A 20686-nucleotide genomic window follows, 5' to 3' on the forward strand; every position below is an offset into this window, starting at 1 on the left:
AGATCCCCAGATGCATAAATAAGCATGTGTTGTGCTGGCGAGGCTGAATGGACACCCACACTGGCAAGCAGTGCCATGCAACAGGAGCAGGCCCATAGAGTGAAACAGTTGGCATTGGGGATCCGATGTCCACGCTATTTGAGGTGGGGAGAGGGAGTGGAGGAGGTTCAGATTAAATTAAGCATCAAGACATGCTTCTGGACTGCACCTAACGTGCTGCAGCCACCAGGAGCACGTTAGGTACAGTCCAGAAGAGTGTCTTCTGGTTTAAATTAATCTGAAAGCAACCAAGCTTGTGCACCCTGAGACCACACCACAAAGCAGGCAAAAATGGAGTTGATTAAGTGACTTATTTTAAAAACATATTCTCAGAGTATAAATTGCTGTGTTGATGCAGCTGCTTTTGAATGTGTAAGGAAATAGAAGGATACATGCCAGCTGGGTGCAAATTTTTCCTGTGAGCTGGGAAGTTTGTTAATAGGTGAATTAGTATATGTAGGAAAAAAGAAGTAGTTTTTGTTCTAGTTATCTAATTAGGATGTCAAAGACTTTCTCAGGCAGTTTATGAAATACTACAGACCCACAGTTCTGTCAGGAGAAACTTCTGGCCCCCTGTGCCTGTATGTGTGGCCTCCTGCACAGCAGATCTCTGATCCCCCTGCTGGGTTCTTGGGTGACACTGCACCGCAAGTAAGATGAACCAGTTGCTATTTCCTCTGGTCATTAATCACTCAGGATCTCATCGGTACTTAATTGAGATACCTAAGGCACCCTTATACAGACTATAAGATTTCTCATACTTGGAGTCCTTCTCCCTTTCTAAGGCACTTACATTTTCTAGGAATAGCCTTGGTAATAAAATGAGTCGCCTACCCCTTGCCAGCAGGGAACACGATGACTGACACACGGCACCTTTCATCCTAAGCACTAAACTATGCCTGGAATCCTGCCTTGGCTGCTGGCGGGCTGTCAGTGTGATGCAAGAGCCTCCTTGCCAGTGCAGAGCAGGGGGCTTGGTGCAAAGTTTCGTGCCCTTTGTTGCTGCTTTGCAAAGGATCGGTGCCCTTGGCTCTCTGATCTGTCTGATGTACGCGTGTATTAGGCTGGGGCTCTTGTGCTCAGAGGGCAGTTAACCATGCTCTACAAAGAGGACCTGGAAAGGACTTTGCAGGCTCCTGTGTGAGGCTCCTGCATCCACATCCTAGACTTGTTCCACCACAGCAGTGTGCCAGCAGCTCCATCCTGCAGGGCTCAGCAGGGCACTGTGGAGATCCAGATGATCCGAATGAGAAGGTGAGTGGCAAAAGCTCTGTGTTTATTTAGCTCCTACTGGTGAAGCACAAGCAAGACTTGACTGTGCATATTATGAGAATGAGTTGCTCTCTCAGCCATGTGGTGCCTAGCACTTCATGCGTTTAACCAAGCACAGCAACGCTATAAATAATCAGGCAAAGGAAAGAGTAATTGCTTGATTGCAGACTGTGATGGTGTTTAGACTAACTCTATCAGTTTCCAGTAACATTTTGGGGGTAACTGCTTTCCTGTGTTGTCCAAGAGGACCCTCGCTTTATTTCTCTTCTAAATTCCTCACTGATGTGTATTCTAATTGTACTCAGGAGCTGAGTGGAAAAATATTCTGAGTTCAGTTTTCAGCATCATCTTCTGTAGCCATTTTTAGTGACTTTCTCACCCAACAACTAATGAGCCCCAGTTCAGTAAGATATGATACGGTAACACTATGGAAATTGCTGCGGTAGCACTGCAAAGTTCCAGAAAAATAAAGGGAACTTTTTAGATCAAATCAGAAATAAAGTAAGATGTGAATGTCGTTTCTAAATTTTTTAGTCTGGTCATGTACTGAGAATCTCTAATAACGTAATTCTGAAAAGGATGTTCAAGGGGCAAAAGAACAGGTTTTACAAGGGCTTACAGAGTGCTCCATTATGATGAAAAGAAACACAACGCTTGCTAAGCGTAAATGTCAGTGTTCCTAACTTTTTGTGCAAGCAGCTAGGACTGATGCCATGGCTGCTGGCAAGAGAAGCTGTGATCCTAAGAGGGAGACTTGAATGTTGATGTGTAAAGTACAGAAGTCAGAGTGTTGATATACATCTGAAATTTAAAAAAGTCTGTACTCTATGCTTCAGTCATGGGCCATTAATTGATATCTCAGTGCCACTCTAAATTACTAACATGTTACAAAAGTAGAATGACACATTCTTTCTGGCAGTTCAGCAGCAATTTCAAGAAGAAAAAACCCAGTAGCAATTTTTAGATGATAGTCTGAAGATTGGCATTATTTAATGCTAATAAGAAAGCCAAGAGTGATTTGCAGATGTCAGAGAGAAGACTAGGAAGTATTTAATAGTAATATTGATAATTTATGGAATGCTCTTCGTGGACAGAGTAATGATGCAAAACCATCTGAAGAGGAAATGCCACAGCTGGCCCTTCAACCAGCATGCCAGATAGGTAAACCTTCAGCTCCTACACTACTTAATGTCTGAAAAGCCTTAAAACTGCATGGAGGAGAAATTAGAGAAATGAAGTTGGACTTCATTTTTCCTTTTATGAAACTTAAACTTCTTCATCACAGATAAGCAAGTTCCTAAATAAAAGCATCAAATGAAAACATCATTTTTTTCTTATAGAAGAAGTAGGTATTTCTTTGGTGAGAAACAAGCAATGGGGATGAGTGGGGGGTTTAAATGAATCCTGTCAGTCAGTGCTAACAGGAGCTCTGGGCTTTTGAGTGCCTGCACACATCTGCCCAGAGATGTCAGCGGCTTTCCGTTTAAAGTCAAGCGCTGGTACACTGAACCCATCTCAAAGATAACCACAGCATGCCTCATAAAGCTGAAAAAATAATCGCTGTGAAATGTATTGGAAAACAGCGCAGTTATTCATTTGCCTCAGCAGTTTCCTTATTAGGTAAAACAAGCTTTTGATTGCTCTCACAGAGCATGCCATACCTCATCATGCTGTAAAATAGGCTGTTATAAAAGAGTCCACATGACCTGCATACTCCAGTGACCATTCCTGCAACAAATTCGAATTAACATTTTGATGCCAAGGTCAAAGTCTTATCGCTCAAATAGCAGCAGCTCCGTTGGTGATGAGCAGTGCACATCAGCTGTGTGCTGCTGCCTTGTCCCGGGCTGATGAGCATCCAGTGGGGTTTGTGCAAGCAGAGGGCAGGGACCCCAAGTTTCCTTTGTGTTGGGTTCTTTAGAAAGTTACAACGCAAATTCTTCCTACCAGATGCAAAAGTAACCAGCATGTGATCAAAATCTTCTGATGAAAAAGGAAAGCACCACACATTGAAATAGAAAGATTTGAAGCTCGTAAAACAAAAGGTTGGCTTAGGGTTCCAGATAGATCATATTGCAAATGGTCTTTCACAGTTGGCTCCTCTCCTTGGAACTACTGAATCATTTCCTACTTGGATATGTTTAGAAATGTCATCTTTTTCCAATTCGGTTCTATTTGGTTGCATCACTGAAAATGTAGAGGAACTATTGCAGGACGAAACTGTTTCTCTAAATCTCGGTTATGTTTCTTCAAGAAGTTCAGGCTTAAGAAGTTGATACAATGGGAGGGGATGTATTAACACTTGCAATCGCCCATTGCAAAATTCTGAAGCTGGTATCTGAGCCACATCCTTGCTGGGCTCTCAGAATTAAAGCCTGCATCTTCCTTACATAAATTTTAAATTGCTCTGTGATATTCTTTAAACAATATTCTGACATTAAGTAGATAAAACAAATCTGGAATATGAGTTACAATGAAGTCTCAGTCTCAGACAAAATTGTTACATAAAACATGAAAGCTGCCATCATATCTAAACTTAGATTATCAGGCGTTAAGAGCTGCATGGTGGAGATTGATGGGGGCAAACTCCTAAGCTTAAGGAAGCAGATGATCCATTTTTCTCTGATATTAGTGCCACAGGAAGAACCTGGCACGGTTACTTGTGAATCTCAATAAAAAGGACATCTGAAGAGCAGCATCTGTGTATACAAGGATGTATGCAAGGATGTGTTATTACAGAAGTTGGAGCTGCTTACTGCATGCTCTTGTCCAGCTGCAGGTGACACTGGCTGGGGACCTTATGACAACTTACGAAGCTGAAGATTACAACTATTCTTAGTAGTTACATAAATAACTGGATGCAAACCTGGATGTGCTGTGCCCTTAGCCTTGAGGGATGCGATGGTAAGACAAACAAATATGCTGAATGAAGCACCTGTCCAGAACAATTCATTTTGACTCTGCAGTCTTGATAAAAGCTGCCATCTCAGTGTATGATGATGATGTTTCAATGCATATTGTTGAACTGGGAGTCACTGATGAACGAACATTTTCTCTCTTAGATCTGAAAGAGGATAAGGACCCTAATTTTATGCACTACCAGCTCAAATGCTGACTAGGGTTACAAAAAAGAATTATAAATGATGGTGAGACTACCTGCCATATATCCTTACATCTATATGATCTATATGTAGGAGATTTCCTTGCCCAAGATGTGATCTGATAGCGTGAGATCATCAGATAATAAATCCGGGATGACATTAGGACAACACTAGATAGTGCACACCATAGCAAAAGCCCTGTACAAGCTGGCAGAGCTCTCCACACCATGGTGGCCATGGAACCACCACAGCTAGCAGCATCTATGTGGACATCAGCCCTTCTGAGCCACTGCTTTCAGCTTTGGCATCCATACTGCCTAGGTGATATACAAAACATGGTATAGTGATGTTGGCAGCTTGGTGATTTTGGAGAGAAGATGATGAGCTTGGAAACTTCTCCAGTACTCCCCTGCCTTGTGCCCTCACAGAGGCAGTGCTGCCCACACTCAGCAGTGTACTCAGTACTCAAGTACTCAGCCTGCCTCTCTGAGTGCCGGTGCTCTCTCTGATGCTTCCACAGCAACTCGTGTTTTGTGTCTGGTTAGTGCTGCTGGTACGGACAAGCGTGAACACATCTTGCTACAGATAAGAAATCAGAATTAGTTTCAAGGTAATTATTTCTGGTGTTTTGTTTGCCTTTGCCCAGCCTTTGTCCAGCACCATGTTTTTGGAAGAGCTCTAATGGTGAGGGCAGGCCAAGCGGCAGCTGGCTGCCATCTCCAGTGGCAGCAAAAAAACCTTGACCATAAAGCAGTGTCTATGAACACATAATTTCTGAGATGACATTCTCTATCCATATCATATTTGCTGTTTGCAGGCATTCTATTGTAAAGATTTTCTTTTCCTTTCCCTGAAAAAATTGGAGCTTTATGAGTAAAACAACCTGTGAAGATGGCCACTGTGCCACTGCTCCCTTTAAATCATAAAAAACAAAACATAACCTGAAATTCTATGATTTTCAGATCTTCTCTGTTTTTGCTATCTATTATTTATATTCATTGTCAATAGTTCATCAGTTCTGGTCTGTTTTTCCACTTCAAAGAGCTTGTTTTTCATGAATGTAGACGTAAAGTGGAAAAAACAGCATGATCAATGACCTCACTACAATGAATGTAACCCACTTAAAACAGCTTGTTTGCATACAGTCTACAAGCTGAAAATTTCTCATCCCATTTATGCAAAAAAAAACCATTTCTGTGAAATGAAACCCATTCTCAAATAGAAATGATTTTTTTTTTCTTCCTGTTTTGAGTGAGGTGTACGAATGAATCCTTGCAAATAACAAATAGAGTGGTAGAAAGCAGGCTGGGTCGGTAAACAGCCTGCAAATAGGAAATATTGCATTCTTCTGATAACATAGCCCTCCTCGTAAATACTGTAGGTACTCCTACCTAACCATGAGCTGTTCATCAGCATTTCTCAAAGTGATGAACGGTGTCTTGCCATTTCCTTCTCATTCTGATGATCTGTTATAATGACAGAGGCTTTTATCATAGCTCTGTCTGTGAGAGCCTCTCCCTTTCTTGCTCTCTTCCTTCTCTTACTACAAAAGCTCTCAAAGGAAGCCTTTGTACATCAGGAGAAACTAAATTAACATAATATGCAGCCCCTATAAATAGTTCCTTCAAATTAGACTCTTCCACAAAACCTTGAAGTGACATTTCTTGCATTTTTCCCGCTGCAAGTAGAGATACAATCCAGAATGACATTATTTTTTTTCCCCTTTATACGACATTGTTTCTGCTGTTTAGATTGACTTATCCTCACATTTTCTTTGGCTATTTTTCTTTGTTTCATTCAACTGTAAGGGAAAGATAGTCAGAACCTCGTTATTGAATCTTGAATTTGTGCAAAAAGAGCTTGTTAGAATTGTGGCTTGAAGTATTGGCAAATCAGTTATCAAATACAATGAAAAAATGTCCTGAAAATAGACACTGGAAAAATTGGATTTTTTCATATGTTGTGTTTCTAATTTTTTAGCACTTTTTTTTTTTTTGAGAATTGCTTCCAGATGTAGAAATATGGAACAGAAAACAGCACATCGGCTTAGAAGCAGTAAGACAAAGATATTTAAATCATTGACTGGTATGAGGATAATAAATGAGAAAATGTTAGTCACCGTTTTCACACCATGAAGATCATGCAGTGAAATTATCAGAGATTGAATCCGAGGTTATAGAGTATTTTTTTTTGTTTTCACACTGTGCCCAAATCAAGAGTGAGATTCACCTCCACGTGGCAAAAGGGGTTTTGACAGATCAGTAGAAGACAAATCCCTGAGTTGTTTTTTAGCAAGACAGCCTGGAGATCAGAGATCTCATAGCATTTCCACTGCTTCAAGCTGAGCAGTCACACTAAGGAAAAACCTGTCTGTGTACACTTTCCTTCTAATTCTGCTCTTGGATATGGTTGGACAGAGGGATTACGCTATGCTAAGCCCTAAGTTGGCCATTATTATCACCTTAAGTGTCTGTCAGTCCTTGTCCAGCTTCATTCTGGAGGTAAAAACCTAGCTGTTAGGATGGGTGACAGGGCCCTGCCCCATCTTGGTGCACTGGGGCATTCCTCTATGGACCAGGTGGTGCTAAATGGCTTAAAAATTATCTCCATGAACAGTAGCAGTTGTTTAGCACTGCTGAAGACAGAGAGGGCTGACACTGTCAAGCACAGATTTTCAAAAACTGTAGGAACACAGCACTTCTTCCAAGACATTTCATCTTGTTTCTCCTGGATTTCTCTAACTCTCTGGAGGTTCTTTTTTGTTTGTTTATTTTTTCCTTTGCAATTTTAAAGCCTAGAATCTCATGACTCCGGTGACTGAGCAGTGGGAAAATCACTGAGTATCACAAGATGAATAATTAAATCCAAGGCATCCCTCAGTTTCCTGAGGTTTTGTCCAGGGAGTATTTTCCTGATCTCAGAAACAGCTATCATTTTAATCCTGCCCAGGGAAAGGCAATCCCCTTCAATTTAGTTTAATTTATGTGTGCAGAGAAGCAACTTATGACCAAACTGTTTGCTTTTTTAATTACACAGCAGCATAATCTATTGCTACGTCATGGGCTATTACTGATTCTAGCTCAGGTATAAAAATAAAATGTATTCCTATAAAATACAGAGTAAGAAGTATCAACAGCTCAACAAACAGTGACTATTTTGTTCAGGTGCATTGAAGAAATCCTGTGGCAACCTTAATTTCAAATTATCAGGCTCCTCAGTAAGCACTCTGAGACAAAGTAGTGGCTGGAGAAGCATGGAACAAACTCCTCCTGCAGCCAAGCTCACTGTTTTCTGAGATGGCATTATCTACATTAATTAATAGCTCCCATTCCATAGCAAAGTTACTTAAGAAAGAGGAACTTTGAAGAGCTTTTGAATATTTCTATTAAGGAAATTCTTTGAACACTTCTGCTTCTCTACATGAATACAAAGACTCAAATGAAGTGATAAGAAAGTTTGGGGTTTTAGGAACAGCTCACTTGCAGGGCTTCAATTCAATTGTCAGTTTCTGGGAATCCTAGAGCATGTCTTTATTTTACTGGAGCTTAAGATTGTGTCCTTACAGTGTTGCCAACCTTTATTTTAAGGAGCTCGGCTTCTGCCACCGGCCAACCTGCAGTGCTGGGCCTTCTCACCAGGCCACGGGGGTCTCTGGGTTCACCAGGCTACGGAGGTGTCCAGACTCCCCATGCCTGGCTCCGTGAGCTCCATCTGGGAGCTTTATCTGTCATAATTGCATTGCACATTCATGGCTCGGCACAATAAAACTGCTGGCAGTTTGTTTTCTTGCAGGAGCATGCTCAGCCTGACAGAACACAGCATTTCACTGACTTGCTTCTCTCTTAGCTCTCTGGCACATTACTGCATATAGCAACTCATTAAACATTTTCTCTCTCATGGGTATAAATAAAAAATTAAATGCAGTATTCTTTCCAAGCCTTTGATAACTGGGGGAAAAATTAGTTAGAGGTCAATGGGCTTTCTGTAGCACCACTACCAGAGTGAGCACATTCGGTGTGACCTTAACATGACTGCTGCAAACTCCACTCTCCAGCCCCACCTGAATTCAGATGGCCAGGGCCCTTCCCAGCCCTGGTAAGTTCCACCAGAGGGGCTTGGACTCCCTGAGAACTCCTTCCCCACTAATTCTGATGCAGTAAATTTCTCCCCAGAACCAACTACCTGTTTTAAATATAACTGAAGCCACGGTGAAGGATTCAGATGCAGATATGTGTATTTTAAATGACTGTACCTGATCACACGAAACCCAGTCACGGCATTCCAGTCATGTTACTGGTATTTTTATTTTTTTCAAGATCTTTTAACTTGCTAGATCTAATAAGGCTGATGTTTGCATGAAAAATACATCACTTGAGCCTCCTTCTAGAAGCAGAGGTCCTTACAAGATTTGTACCTAAAGCTGGCAAAATCAGCTTGTTTGTATATCATTTATTCATCTTAGATTTCATCTGCCTAGAATAAAACAGTATCTGTAGGCTACTTAAAAAGAAAACGTTCATGGTAAGTTAATTTTTGGAGTTTGTGTTTAATAACTTAATTTAAAAAAAAATCTGTGCATAAATATCAGAGGTGGCTAAATGTGGAATTAGGAATCTTAGACAAATTGCCAAATATCATACAGTCCTAGCCTTATGATTCCAGTATAAATCAGCATAGCCAAACAGGTTCTGTCACTTTTGTTATACTACCTTGACCTGTGAGTGCAGATGCCATCATCAAAAAAACGTAATGGCAGCTCTCTCTAGCCAGAAAAGACCAAGAGTGCCTTGATTCCAGTGTCCCCACCCCGCAGTTCATTTTGCCATCCCAGGGCTTTTTCATCCAAATGCTGGGGTAAACAGGGCTCCTGTCCCTCCTCTCCCATCCAGCGCTTGCTACAGGTCAGGATGTTGCAGCACTACCCCTCACTTCACATCAGACCCAACGCCTCAGCCAGGTGGTGTCCAGGGCATGGATTCACATCAGTGCCTTGTGAGAGCAGATCTCCACATTCCCAGGCCAATGTGTCCTGTGGAACATCAAGCAGCATCTTTTTGTTGCCTGCTGGGAGAGCACTTCTATGGCCATACACTCACTCTTTGGTTTAGTCTGAACTTTTTTTTTGTGCTTATTAAAAGCTACCTGTATTGTCTTTATGAGTCTAGATAAATTATATGCTCAGTAAATGTAAAATGACAGTAAACGGGATAGCATTATTTATTATGAGGCTGCTCAGCAATTGTTAAAGAGCAAAACATTGAATTATGGAGCCGTGTAACAGCTTTACAAACAATGCAGTATCTGAACAAATAAATAAGCATGTCTGTTTTGAATTCCACCTTTTAATTTTCAGAGACCATCTTTCTTTGGATCCCAATGCACATCACTGGGGCAGAGACACAACAGGGCCCAGGATGACCAACGGTTCCTGTCCTGCAGCACTCTGTACACTATGCACTCAACAGCTCTTCCAGATCCCTGCCACTATGTGTTAGTCATCCTCAGCTAGCAGCTAAGTGTGCCACAGAACTGAAAACATGCAATTCAGTGCAGATCATTTTGCTCTCCAGATCTGAGAAAGGGAGCTGGCTCCATTTCCTCCTATCTAGACTGAATTTGGGGCCTCAGTCTGGTGAAATGAACAATTTTGCACACAACTATTACACCGCATGCACTACTGATGAATGAACTGTGGAAGGAGTGAAGGAGCAGTGCAGGGCTCAAGCAGCCCCTGTTCCCAAGAAAGATGCAGCTGGGTTTGGGGTGGTATGCAGAGGGGCTGTGTGCTGCCTGCTATTGCTTGCCCTACCCTGTCTCTGCCACATGACGAACTCAGGTTTTCATGACAGCACCCAACAGTTATCAACAAAAGCACATACTGCCTGCTTGCTGTTCTCAGTGTGCTCCTAAACACAGCCAAGCTGAGCCTGAGCACATCTGGAAAGCTGGAATAAATTTTCTCCAGCTGCAGGTTTCAAGTGAAGATTCCTTGCTTTAGAATTGCCTTTTACACACACTCAGCTATTCGGTCAAATGCACACTCATGCAATATGCAAACAGAAAATTAAAAGCAAAGGATTTTAAATGTATTTAAAATGCACATCTCCCAGCAGCATGATAATAGTACTTCAAGCATCAGCATTCTCTCTGATAAAAATGTCTTCATCCTCCTCCCCACTGCTTCCCTCACCCTTGAGGCTCAGCATTCCCCTGGGGGCCACTGGCCTCCCCCCCACACTGAGCCCTCACACAGCCCCCAGCATCCCCAGCTCTCCTCTTTGGATCCTTCTCCCTAGCACCAACATGTTTTAACCAACTGTCTCAGATCTGACAATCAGTTATGCCAATACCATTGAATAAAAATGACTCAGAAACATTACATGTAAACCATACACTTAATAAACTAATTGCATTAGCTGGAATTGTTAGCTGTGGGGAATTTCTGATGGCACATAAAGCAGTGTGTCTCTAAATGAGTACTGTCAGTGTTACAGCCCTCAAGGTTAAAATGAAGGTGGATCAGAAAATGAGCATGTGCTGCAGAAGTGTCACCTAGGAGCGGGTTACTGAATGTCTGTTCTGTAAAATAATGCTAAATGTAAGAGTATTTATTTATTCCTCTGCTCAGATGGCACTGAATTTTCCCAGGCTATGCTCAGTTTTCCCCTCTGCCTGACTTTAATTCTCTCCTGCCAGGACATTGAATACACTAGATAATAATAAGCAACAGTGTGCTTTCTCTGGAAGTACAGTAATTGAGAGGGAGACAAATACATAAGTGGATATCTGAGAACTGTAACAGAGATTCTGGCTTACCCAGCACGTGGATTTTGCGAGAACTGCAGTATATTTGCAGAGCCTAATGAAAGCGAGTTGGAGTGCAACATGATCAGCGAGGTCTGTCGCTGACGCACGGATACCAGCCTATTTACTGAAGTGGGGAAGGTAACATTTAAAATAATTGTTGCTTTTAATTATTGCATGAATCACAGAGGAGATTGTATTTACATACGGCAGGATGTAGTGATGCATGTAGCAGGATGAGTTTTGAGGACACAGAGATGGAGAGCTCCACACAAAATTCATTGCTGGGGGATGAAAGAAATCCAAGACCCCATAGCTGCATCTAACACCATCTGCATTCCCTGGCCAGGGCTCAGGCCATAGCTTCTCACTTACTACTAATCACAGGCTGGACTCAGCCCCACTCACCCTCCTCTCACCAACCCCAGCAGCAATGCTGCTCTGGCCATGCTCCACTGCTGATGTGAACCCAGTGAGTGCTGGCCCATTCTGGGCTCTGATCTTCACCCAGTGTCATTCAGACAGAAAGTTACTTCAGAATACCTAATAGAGAATAAAAACTCTCAAATAAAAATTTGAGATAATGCCAGTAGACAGTAAGATTTCTATAGTGGGAATGCTAAATCACAGCTTGAACCAGTGATTGAACACCTGTTATGAGGGCAAGCCCAGGGTTGCTCAGGTGCAAGCAGTGTATCTGAGAGATTGGAAGGGATGGAGCCAGGATCCACCCTTTCCCAGACTTCATTTAAGGGCTGGCAGGGGAGGAGATCCCTTCCTACCTGAGGGCCTTATGGGTCTTCTGAAGGTAAGCAGCTTCTTTCTCTTATTTCTATACCTGCTGTTATTATGTCTAAGTAGATCCTCACTTGCCGTACCCTGAGATTTTACTGCTTTGCTATCTTGTTATACTTTCTATTGCATTACACCTTTCCATGTGCCTATGTATCTTCCTGGCTGTTGGAGTTGCCTGGACTTATTTCTGTTTGGAGGTAAAGGCTTTCAGTTCCAATTTATAATAGCTCAGGGCATTACTAGGTAAATACAAATAAAGAATTGTCTGTGCTTTTTTCTTTTCCCCTTCACTTGGTTTTCCTGAGGTTCCTGAACCAGGAAGGCTGTCCCACTGATAAGACTCATGTTCTTGCATGGCCAATTTTCCCATGTCTCTTTTCTTCCCAGGGTGTGTTCTGACAGTTGTTACTGTTTTGCTTTTCTCTATTGCAGCGTGGATGTGCCCCTGTGCCCTGATGTTTCATGCTGATAGTTCATTGTGGAGCTTCTTCTAAGCATGATTTTTGCCACGTGCTCAACTGGAAGCATGAGACTGGCCTCAATTTAACTAATACTAATGAGTCTGAGCTGGTTCACAGGCCCTTCAACATTCTCATGATCCACTCCTCTTCCACTTGACCTCTGGGGTGTTGGTTCTAAGCTGAGCACCTTGCATCTACAAGCCCTGTTCAGAACTCACATCCCTCTGTGGGTCACAAGCACTGCAGGCACAGGGGCAAGGGTACACTTGCACCCATCTGGCACCTTCCTGCACCGCAGCCTTATCAGCATTTACTGCATAACTCTGCAAATAGCTTCAAAATGACATGATATGGGAAGTAGAGAATCTGGGATTTGCAGCAGTGGTGCTTCTATGAAGCATTGAACACTTTTTATTGCAGAGTAAAATGGGAGAATCAGTATTATGTGGAAATAAGTTTAGGTTGCAGTCTAGGAGGTCATATTTCTAACCTCATTTAATGAGGTTAATGGCTTTTCCTCAGTTTGGAGGCAGAGGTCCTGTCCTCCTGGTTCCAGGTTCCTTTAAACCCATGAGGTTATTTTGCTCTGTATCACACCTGCTGTTTTCTTTATTACCCACGAAGTCATCTATCCCCATACATCTGCATGTGTCCTTATTTTTTACTTACTGTACTTTATGTGAAATTCAACAAAAGAAATGTAAGGATGCAAAAAAAAAAAAAAAAAAAAAGGCAGCTCCAGATTTACTTTTTTCTCAGTGCACTACAATCCCAAATAGCCAGCCTGGAGATGGCCATCAGGCCACTGCCTTGGTACAAACTCAGTAGATAATCTTCCCCTCAGAGAGCTGTCCTTCTCTTTTCTTACAAGTAATCGCCCTTCTTTGCCTAGATACGGTATTTTTGTATACTGTGGCTTTCCATAAGCATAAAGAGTACTGCCTGATCACTGCATCATTAAGGATGATCTGATTCCACCGTGGTTTCTCATTCTCATGGCATTTTACATTCACACTTCAATAAATGTGATTCCAAACTTAGATTTTTGTACAGATAAGCAGCTGGGCATACTTTCCATATTCACTAATGGAAAGAAATGATAGTTTTGATGTAATTAGCTCAGCTGCTGACCATTCAGCACAATAAGAACCCTTGCATTAGGTGTCATCTTGGAGTCACAGCTCTCATCCATTGTGCAGGCACTTTGAAGCAGTTTGGGCTGTACCATCAACCTGCACACTGATCTACAACAAGTGAAAGTTACTTGAACTGTGTTTGTCAAGGTTGATTTACTTGCTTTGTTTGTTTGGGCTGTTAATAATAGTATTAGAAGTCTTTGTTCCTGATGGATTTGACATTGTGCCATTGGTTCATTAGGATTTGGTTGACTGTCGTGCATTATTATTTAATTTGCACTCACAGTATGCTCTGTAATAACTTGGTCTTCATTCTAGCGATAGATGCTGTGAATATCTATTAAGAACAGTGCTGATTTGTGCAATGTGTAACAGAATTCCTTGCAAAAGAATACTTAGTGCTTTATGTCCTTTAGCACGGGAAACTAGGGGTTCCAAATAACAACAGGAATTTTTCTTAGAAAATTGTTCCTGGGGCAACCATAATGGGAAGGATTTCAAATTGGATGGAAAGCATTGACACAAGCTGCTCTAGATGCCAGAAGTTTACATGGTTTCAAAAAGCAATTAGGCACAATTATAGAAAAAGAAACCATGAAATGGGACTAAACTCTGATTGATGGAAGCTGGGAAAGGGCCTGGGGACAGATTGTTGCATGCCCCTTCCCCAGGAGTCTGTTACTACCTGCTGCCTCAAGAACACACTGTTCTCACCTGAACCCATACCCATAATTTCTTATGGTGTTACATTAAGAAGTCTCATTAAGCACATTTAGGGAAAGAACAGAAAAAGTACCTATCTTCAGGTTAACAACTTGCAAGTTGTTGAGGATTTTGCACTAAAATCATCCTTCGTACCTCATTAGTATTCAGATCCTCTTCTCCCCATTAGCTTCCTTAGGGAGAACATACATATTGGACTGCACTACAATCATGGGCATTTGAATGCCAGCCGTGCCCTTAATTGGATGGAGTCTTGGCTGGTTGCTGGCAATAGAGCACTGATTCTTAGTACAGTTACTAGCCTCAAGTTCATTTATGCTAGAAGGTGCATTTTAGACAATGGGTGTTTGTCTGCTTTCAGGCAGGATCATGATTGCTGAACAGTGGAAGCTGACTACTTGGTTAAACTAAAGAGAAAACTCTAGTGGAGCACAAGCAATACTTTCTTTTGATGCATAAAAAGCATAGTCAAGTATACAACATTGAAAATTCCACTCATTTTGTGCACAGGAGGCAAGTCCTGCCACCATGTGAGATCTTCCAACATGCTCAGCATCTTGAAATGTTCTGCATGTGCCCCCTTTTCACCTTGACTGTGGAGAGGGAATGGTGCCTTACAGAAGTTGTCACTGATGACTGTCACAAAACTGGGGTACATGTAACTGGTTCTGAACAGCTGAAACTTCACTTGTTCTAGGCAGACCTCAACACAGCTTGACAGCTGGATTTAGTTATTTTAATAAGCCTTTTTGATAAGATCTGAAAAAAAAAAAAATCCTGAAAAGCAGTAAGGAAAGACTTCAAAAAGGTGTAGCACTAATGAACACACAAAAGACTTATTAGTTTTGGATTGGGCTCTGAGGTTGTTTTGTTTTTGCTAACAGCACCTGCTCCCATTGATATCTCATCTGAGAATGACCAAAGAGTAGTCTCTCACCTACATCTCCTGCATCTTGCTCTGGAGTCTCCCGTGCTTTACTGTGATGTGAGATTCCAGAGAAACTGGAATATCTCTGGTGTCTTTGTCTCCTTCCTGATTGTACCAGTCACCTCCCCTCTTATTTGAAGCCACTAACACTCCTGTGACAGCCATTGCTTTGATAAGGTAGCATTAGGAAAGCATTTAATGAACATTAATTACTTAAGGTAATTTAGCTGCTGGAAATAAGAAGGCTAACTAGCACCCTGTGACCAGGCAGCCCTACAGGCATCGCCACCAGACTCCTAATATGCAGTCCAGTTGACCTGGAGGAAGCAGCCTTTCACAGATGATACCCAAGGCCATGCTTTTTCCAAAAAGTCAGGTTGCATGAACTTGGTGAAGAAGTCATTGTGACACCACCTGGCTGATCAGTGATCCCTTCCTCTTGTGCAAGCCAGCAATTATCAGTTCTCACTGACTTTGAAGCTAATGGGAATCAGAAGCTGGGGGATGCTGCCAAGATGCAGCAGCTTCCAGCTGTCAGGAAGGGGCGGGACAGCTTCTGTGTGCATCTTCTACATGGCATCTTACCTCTATCTGTGTCCCTTCTGTGAGGTTACCTGATACTGTTGCTCCTGATGTGGCAACATAATGCAAGAGACAAATATGATCATTAAAATAGGATTTGAATTTAGGAATGCTGGTTTCATCATAAATTCTCATCTCACCCCCTTAGGTAGGTCACTAAACCTCTTTCCGAAGCTTTTCTGACAGAATTAAAGCTGATAGCATCTACAGATACTGTGACACTCAATCAATAGATGTCTGTGAAGTTGTTTGTAAACAACAAGCACCAACTGCTAAGTCTAATTATACAGATAGGTTTGATAATCTTCTTTTTGTGAGAACTTCAGTATTGCACAGATTAACCTTTTGATCCAGAGGGAAAAAGGGGGGGGAAAAAAATAAAGACTTCTGCTGGGGTATTATAGACTGTTGTTGGCAACAGACCTCTAGCTCAAAATATGACATCCCTACTGACATCACTAAATTTCTCATGGATTAGCTGACAGTGATAGTTCAGAACTCAGGGGAAAACTGTACTCTTACAGGGAAGTCATATCAAGAAGGGGGGAGGGGGGAAAACAATTATCTTCTGGATTGTAATGCTTAGTTGTCCTTCCTGTACAGCTTATATGGAGTATCATTAGACCTTTTAAAGTGGAAAAATTACTGTTTAATGGGAATTTTGAAGTAGCTTGACGAACAGAAACCTTCATGCTTTTCTGAGGCAACTGTAGACCTGAATCCTCTGATATCTGCTAACCAGCAAAGACATCTAAATTGAGAAGCCTGCCTATGTGCCCCTACATGTTCACATACGGTGTCCACTAAGCTTATAGCACATGCCTGAGAAGGAAAATTGTTTTTAAAGTAGGTGAAATTTCTTTGAGATGTATACAATTGCTGACAGACCCAGGACGGCACACTTCTACAGGACTTCAGCAGCCCTACTATAGTGTTTTGTTTCTGGATTGTGACCAAGGACTTCAAAGCCAGGAGGAAAACTGAGCCATGCATGCTGTGGGCTTCGAGCACTGAGCCAGGCAGTACCTGCTGCCCCTCTAGCTTCCTGCCAACATTGACAGCACAGCTCTCCAGTGTCTTCACAAGTGCCCTAAAACAAATAATTGGATATTTCCTGGTGTAGAGCATCGCAGCGGGTGCCACACAGCTCCTTTGACGAACCAGAGGCACGCTGCAGCTCACTGCAATATCCAGCCACTTACCCAGCACATTACCATGTCCCTCGCTTTCTCATTTGTATAACTGCAACGGGGCTTCGTGTTGGAGGATTATGAGGCTTCAGAGCGTGGCAAGAAGAGATGCTTTCAGAGGCGGGAGGGAGATGGAAGAAGCTGCAGATGTGAGTTATCAGCCTGCTGGCTGTGACTGAGCAGCTGCCTGAAGGTGCAGTAGCTCTGTTACCCATTTTCTTAATACAGTGCTCCTCATTAACGAAGCCCTGCCGTTTCACTAGGCTTCACATAGCAGCATCAGCCTCACGAGAGCAATGCTATTCAACTACTCGAAAAGGGCGTGCAAGCTTGCAGGCAGACAGACGGTCATTTACTCAAAACACTGTAGAGGTGTTCTACACATAAAGAACGTGCTCGGTGTTCTCTGTAGGTAACGTGAAGAAATACCACAGCACAGCGACCCGGACGCCGGGGCGGGCCGCCCGCTTTCCCACTGTAATCCCTCGGCGAACCCCCGCACGGCCCTTCCCTTCGTCTTGCGGAGCCAGTAGTACCCATGGCGGCCGCCAGCCCCAGCATCCCACCCGCCCGATGGGGAGGCTGGGCGGAAGGGGCGGCGTGCCCTCAGGGCTCCCGGCAGGGCAGGGCCCGCAGCCCCGTGCAGCGCGGCGCCGAGGCGGGAGCGAGGCAGGAGCGGGCCGGTAGGGGCGGCGCGGGGCTGCGGGCGAGGGGCGGGGCGGGGCGAAGAGCACCCGCGGCTGCCATGGCCGCCTCCCCCTCCCCGCCACCTCCCTTAAATACTATGGGGCGGCCGTAGCTGCGGCGGGAGCCGCTGCCGAGCGCACCATGCGGGCTGTCATCGCCTTCGCCACGGCGCTGGGCAGCACGCTGCTCGGCGGCTGCCTCCTGCGACTGGGCGGCGAGCGGCCCCTCCGAGCCAGGTAGGGGCCGAGGGGCCTCGCTCAGGGGCGGAGGAGCCTGGGGGTGGCCGGGGAAGGAGGAGCGGCATAGGGCGAGCCCACTCCGTCCCGCGCGGTGGGTTCGGCTCGCGGCTCGGCAGCCGGCGGGGCAGCGCCCGGCGGGGAGCGGCTGTCGCCCGGTGGCGGCTCTCGCAGGCTTTGACAACTTTTGTTATCCCGTCTTGTTTGCCAGGGGCTGGGAGGAGGAGGCAGAGGTAGCGACCGTCACTCCGAAAGTGGTGCGAGCCCTCAGGTCTCCTCTAACGTCCCTTCCTCACGCCGAGAACAGGTAGGGACTCGGCGCTGCAGCTGCTGGCGGGGCGGTTTGCTCGGGAAGGTGTGCGGGAGCTTGCTTCAGTTCGTGCATCCTTTTTCGAGTAGCTCAATCGGAGGGAGCGTAGGGGCTTATTAGACCGAGAAAGTGGAAATTCCCGTTAACTTCATTATATTATTCGCTAATAGGGCCTCCTAATGACGGCTGTTACTCTGTCTTTGGTTTTGATCCCGATAAAATGTTGCATATGACAGCTTTGTTGCCACATGATGTAGAAAGTCCTGGATGCTGTGTGCCAGGTGTCTCTAATTCTCCTCCCCAGGAAGCTGGAGCTGGGTAGCATTACAATCGTTTTGGAATGCATATTTTATTAAAAACTCAGATTTCTCCCAAAGGCCAGGTATGTGAAGGCTCTTTCATTTTGTGCAGTGCCTTACTTCTCAGGAGTCCTTCCATCTGGTCTCACACCTTGATCTTTTACATCAAGTTGGATCTTTGCTTTGCAGCCTATTATTTCATACTGTGCAGGTTCGTGTGAAAATAATTGATAGAATAAGCTGTCAAACAAGTTGCGTGAGCAATTATCAGCATTAACCGCAAGGTTTTGTTCTCTTGAATCTTTACACGCTGGGGGAAAAGTAACAGTGCAGAACAGGATGGAGTCATCCACACATGAGATGTTGCTGTGTAAGAAGTAGTTTGTAAATACTTTGCTATTCTCTTCTGCTCTATATAGCCTTATTAACATTGTACTTCCAGTTATAAAAATAGAAAGAACTTGCGAATTGGGTCTTTAACTGAAATTGTGATGTCCTGGCTGTATTGAAGTCAGTGGTGACAGTGCAGTTAGCCTTACTGAGACCAGTGTTTCACACAGCCTCCTGAAATGTGAGGTTGAAATAGTGTATGCTTTCCCTAAGTGAATCCAAGGGACAATAGTCTAAATAACCATCGCAGCATGTAGTTTCTCACATGTATCAAGTGAGAGCTCTGGTGCTCCGTGCTTCAAAATTTGGAACTAATGTAAGTGTAAAATGTCATTCAGAATTAGAGTGAAACAAAAGGAACAGGAGCAGGCTTCTAACTACTGTTACGTTCTTCTGGCCTGGTTCTCTTTCCTGTGTTAATTTTTTCCTTTTCTGCTTTTTTTTTTTTCCCTCTTTTCCACTCCTTGCTATTTATTGGTTTGCTGTATGTGCTCCATTCTGCTTTGGGTTCTATAGCTGTCATTTTTTCTCATTTCTGCTCTGTTTTGTGTTATGTCTGTGGTTCCCCGTTGCAACAGTCTTCCCATACTCAGCCTTTCCCCGTTAGTTTTCAAGCTGCAGCCTCCTGCCACTCTTCTCTGTGCTAAACCATGGAGTCAAATTGACTAGAAATTCTGGCAGAGAGCACTTCAGAGAACAGAGCCTAGCCACTTCCCATCTGCTCTAAGTGCACTCACAACAGAAGCAAAGAAAGTGTAAGCAACACATGCTGAAGAGGGATGAAAGGCCATGGCATGTATGGGTCAGCTGGTAATCTCTATAATAAGTCAAGTGAGCATGAGATTTCAAAAGAATATTTTTTGTTAAACTGCTTGGAGGATTTTGACACCAATTTGAGCTAGTTTTCCTCAGCCTGAAGTTGCATGTTTAGTGACTAAGTGACTGTAGAAGTGCAACAAGTAGATTATTTGTCTGAAAAGTTTCATTTCACTGTATCTCCTATGGCTGTAGTGTCTTTGGAGGCAAGGCTTACTGATGGAACCAAGGAGGGGATGTTTTTTTCTCACGTGGGTGGCTGTGCTCAATAGGTTGTCCTGACAGTAGTCTGTGGTGCATTTGATATCTGAAGGAGAGAGCTGCTGGTATGACCAGGGGCTGTGTCCTAATCTAGTGAGCAACTGGAGTGGGCAGGGAGCCATGCTGGAGGGATTTGATTCAAACAACAGCTGGACAGGGCCTGGCTGAGGGCTATGCTGGAGAGATGCGATCCAGAGAGCATCTGGACTCATTCAGGAGATTCAGACCAATCCATCCATGATGGAGGTGGATGATGTGGGCAAGAGGAATTAGATTCCAGTTTTCAGTGAGATTCTGCTGTAGAATCCATGAGTATAGCAAAAGGGCAAAGAGCCCATGACTGAAATACGCTGTGTAGGTATTAGTGAATTTTTCAGATGAGGCAGGGTTAGTATGGTGATGCTAAAACCTATGAACAGTCTATTGGTGCGTGCTTTCCAATTGTAGTTCCCTCTAAATACCCTGAGGGTTTGAATAGCAGTGCCTTGTTGTTGTGTCCCGTCCTGCATAAGAGAGTGTGCGTATGTGTTAGGTCACATCACTTCCTCAGTCAGACTCATTTTTCTGGCAAGCAAATATTTTTGTCCCCAGCTTTGGTGGGAGGAAATTTAAAAGAAAAAAAAAAAAGGCACTTTCCTTGTTGAGCTCCAGTCAGT

The 20686-nt window shown here is 43.6% G+C and overlaps 1 protein-coding gene across 3 annotated transcripts in view; it reads left to right on the forward strand.

Moving 5' to 3' along the window:
- Nucleotides 1–4092: 4092 nt before the first annotated feature.
- ST8SIA6 (ST8 alpha-N-acetyl-neuraminide alpha-2,8-sialyltransferase 6) overlaps nt 4093–20686 on the forward strand; it is a 52205-nt gene continuing 35611 nt past the window's right edge. The window contains exons 1-2 of one of the 3 annotated variants that reach the window (XM_048951457.1): nt 4093–4215; nt 18166–18261. In XM_048951457.1, the coding sequence (XP_048807414.1) occupies nt 4208–4215; nt 18166–18261 (104 nt within the window). In that variant the 5' untranslated portion in view covers nt 4093–4207. Of the gene's footprint in view, nt 4216–17729; nt 17955–18165; nt 18262–20686 lie in introns of those variants that run through there. The other 2 variants (XM_048951456.1, XM_048951454.1) reach the window with 2 other exon arrangements.

This window comes from Lagopus muta, chromosome 7 (assembly GCF_023343835.1).
Source record: "Lagopus muta isolate bLagMut1 chromosome 7, bLagMut1 primary, whole genome shotgun sequence".
In the NCBI taxonomy this organism is placed as follows: domain Eukaryota; kingdom Metazoa; phylum Chordata; class Aves; order Galliformes; family Phasianidae; genus Lagopus; species Lagopus muta.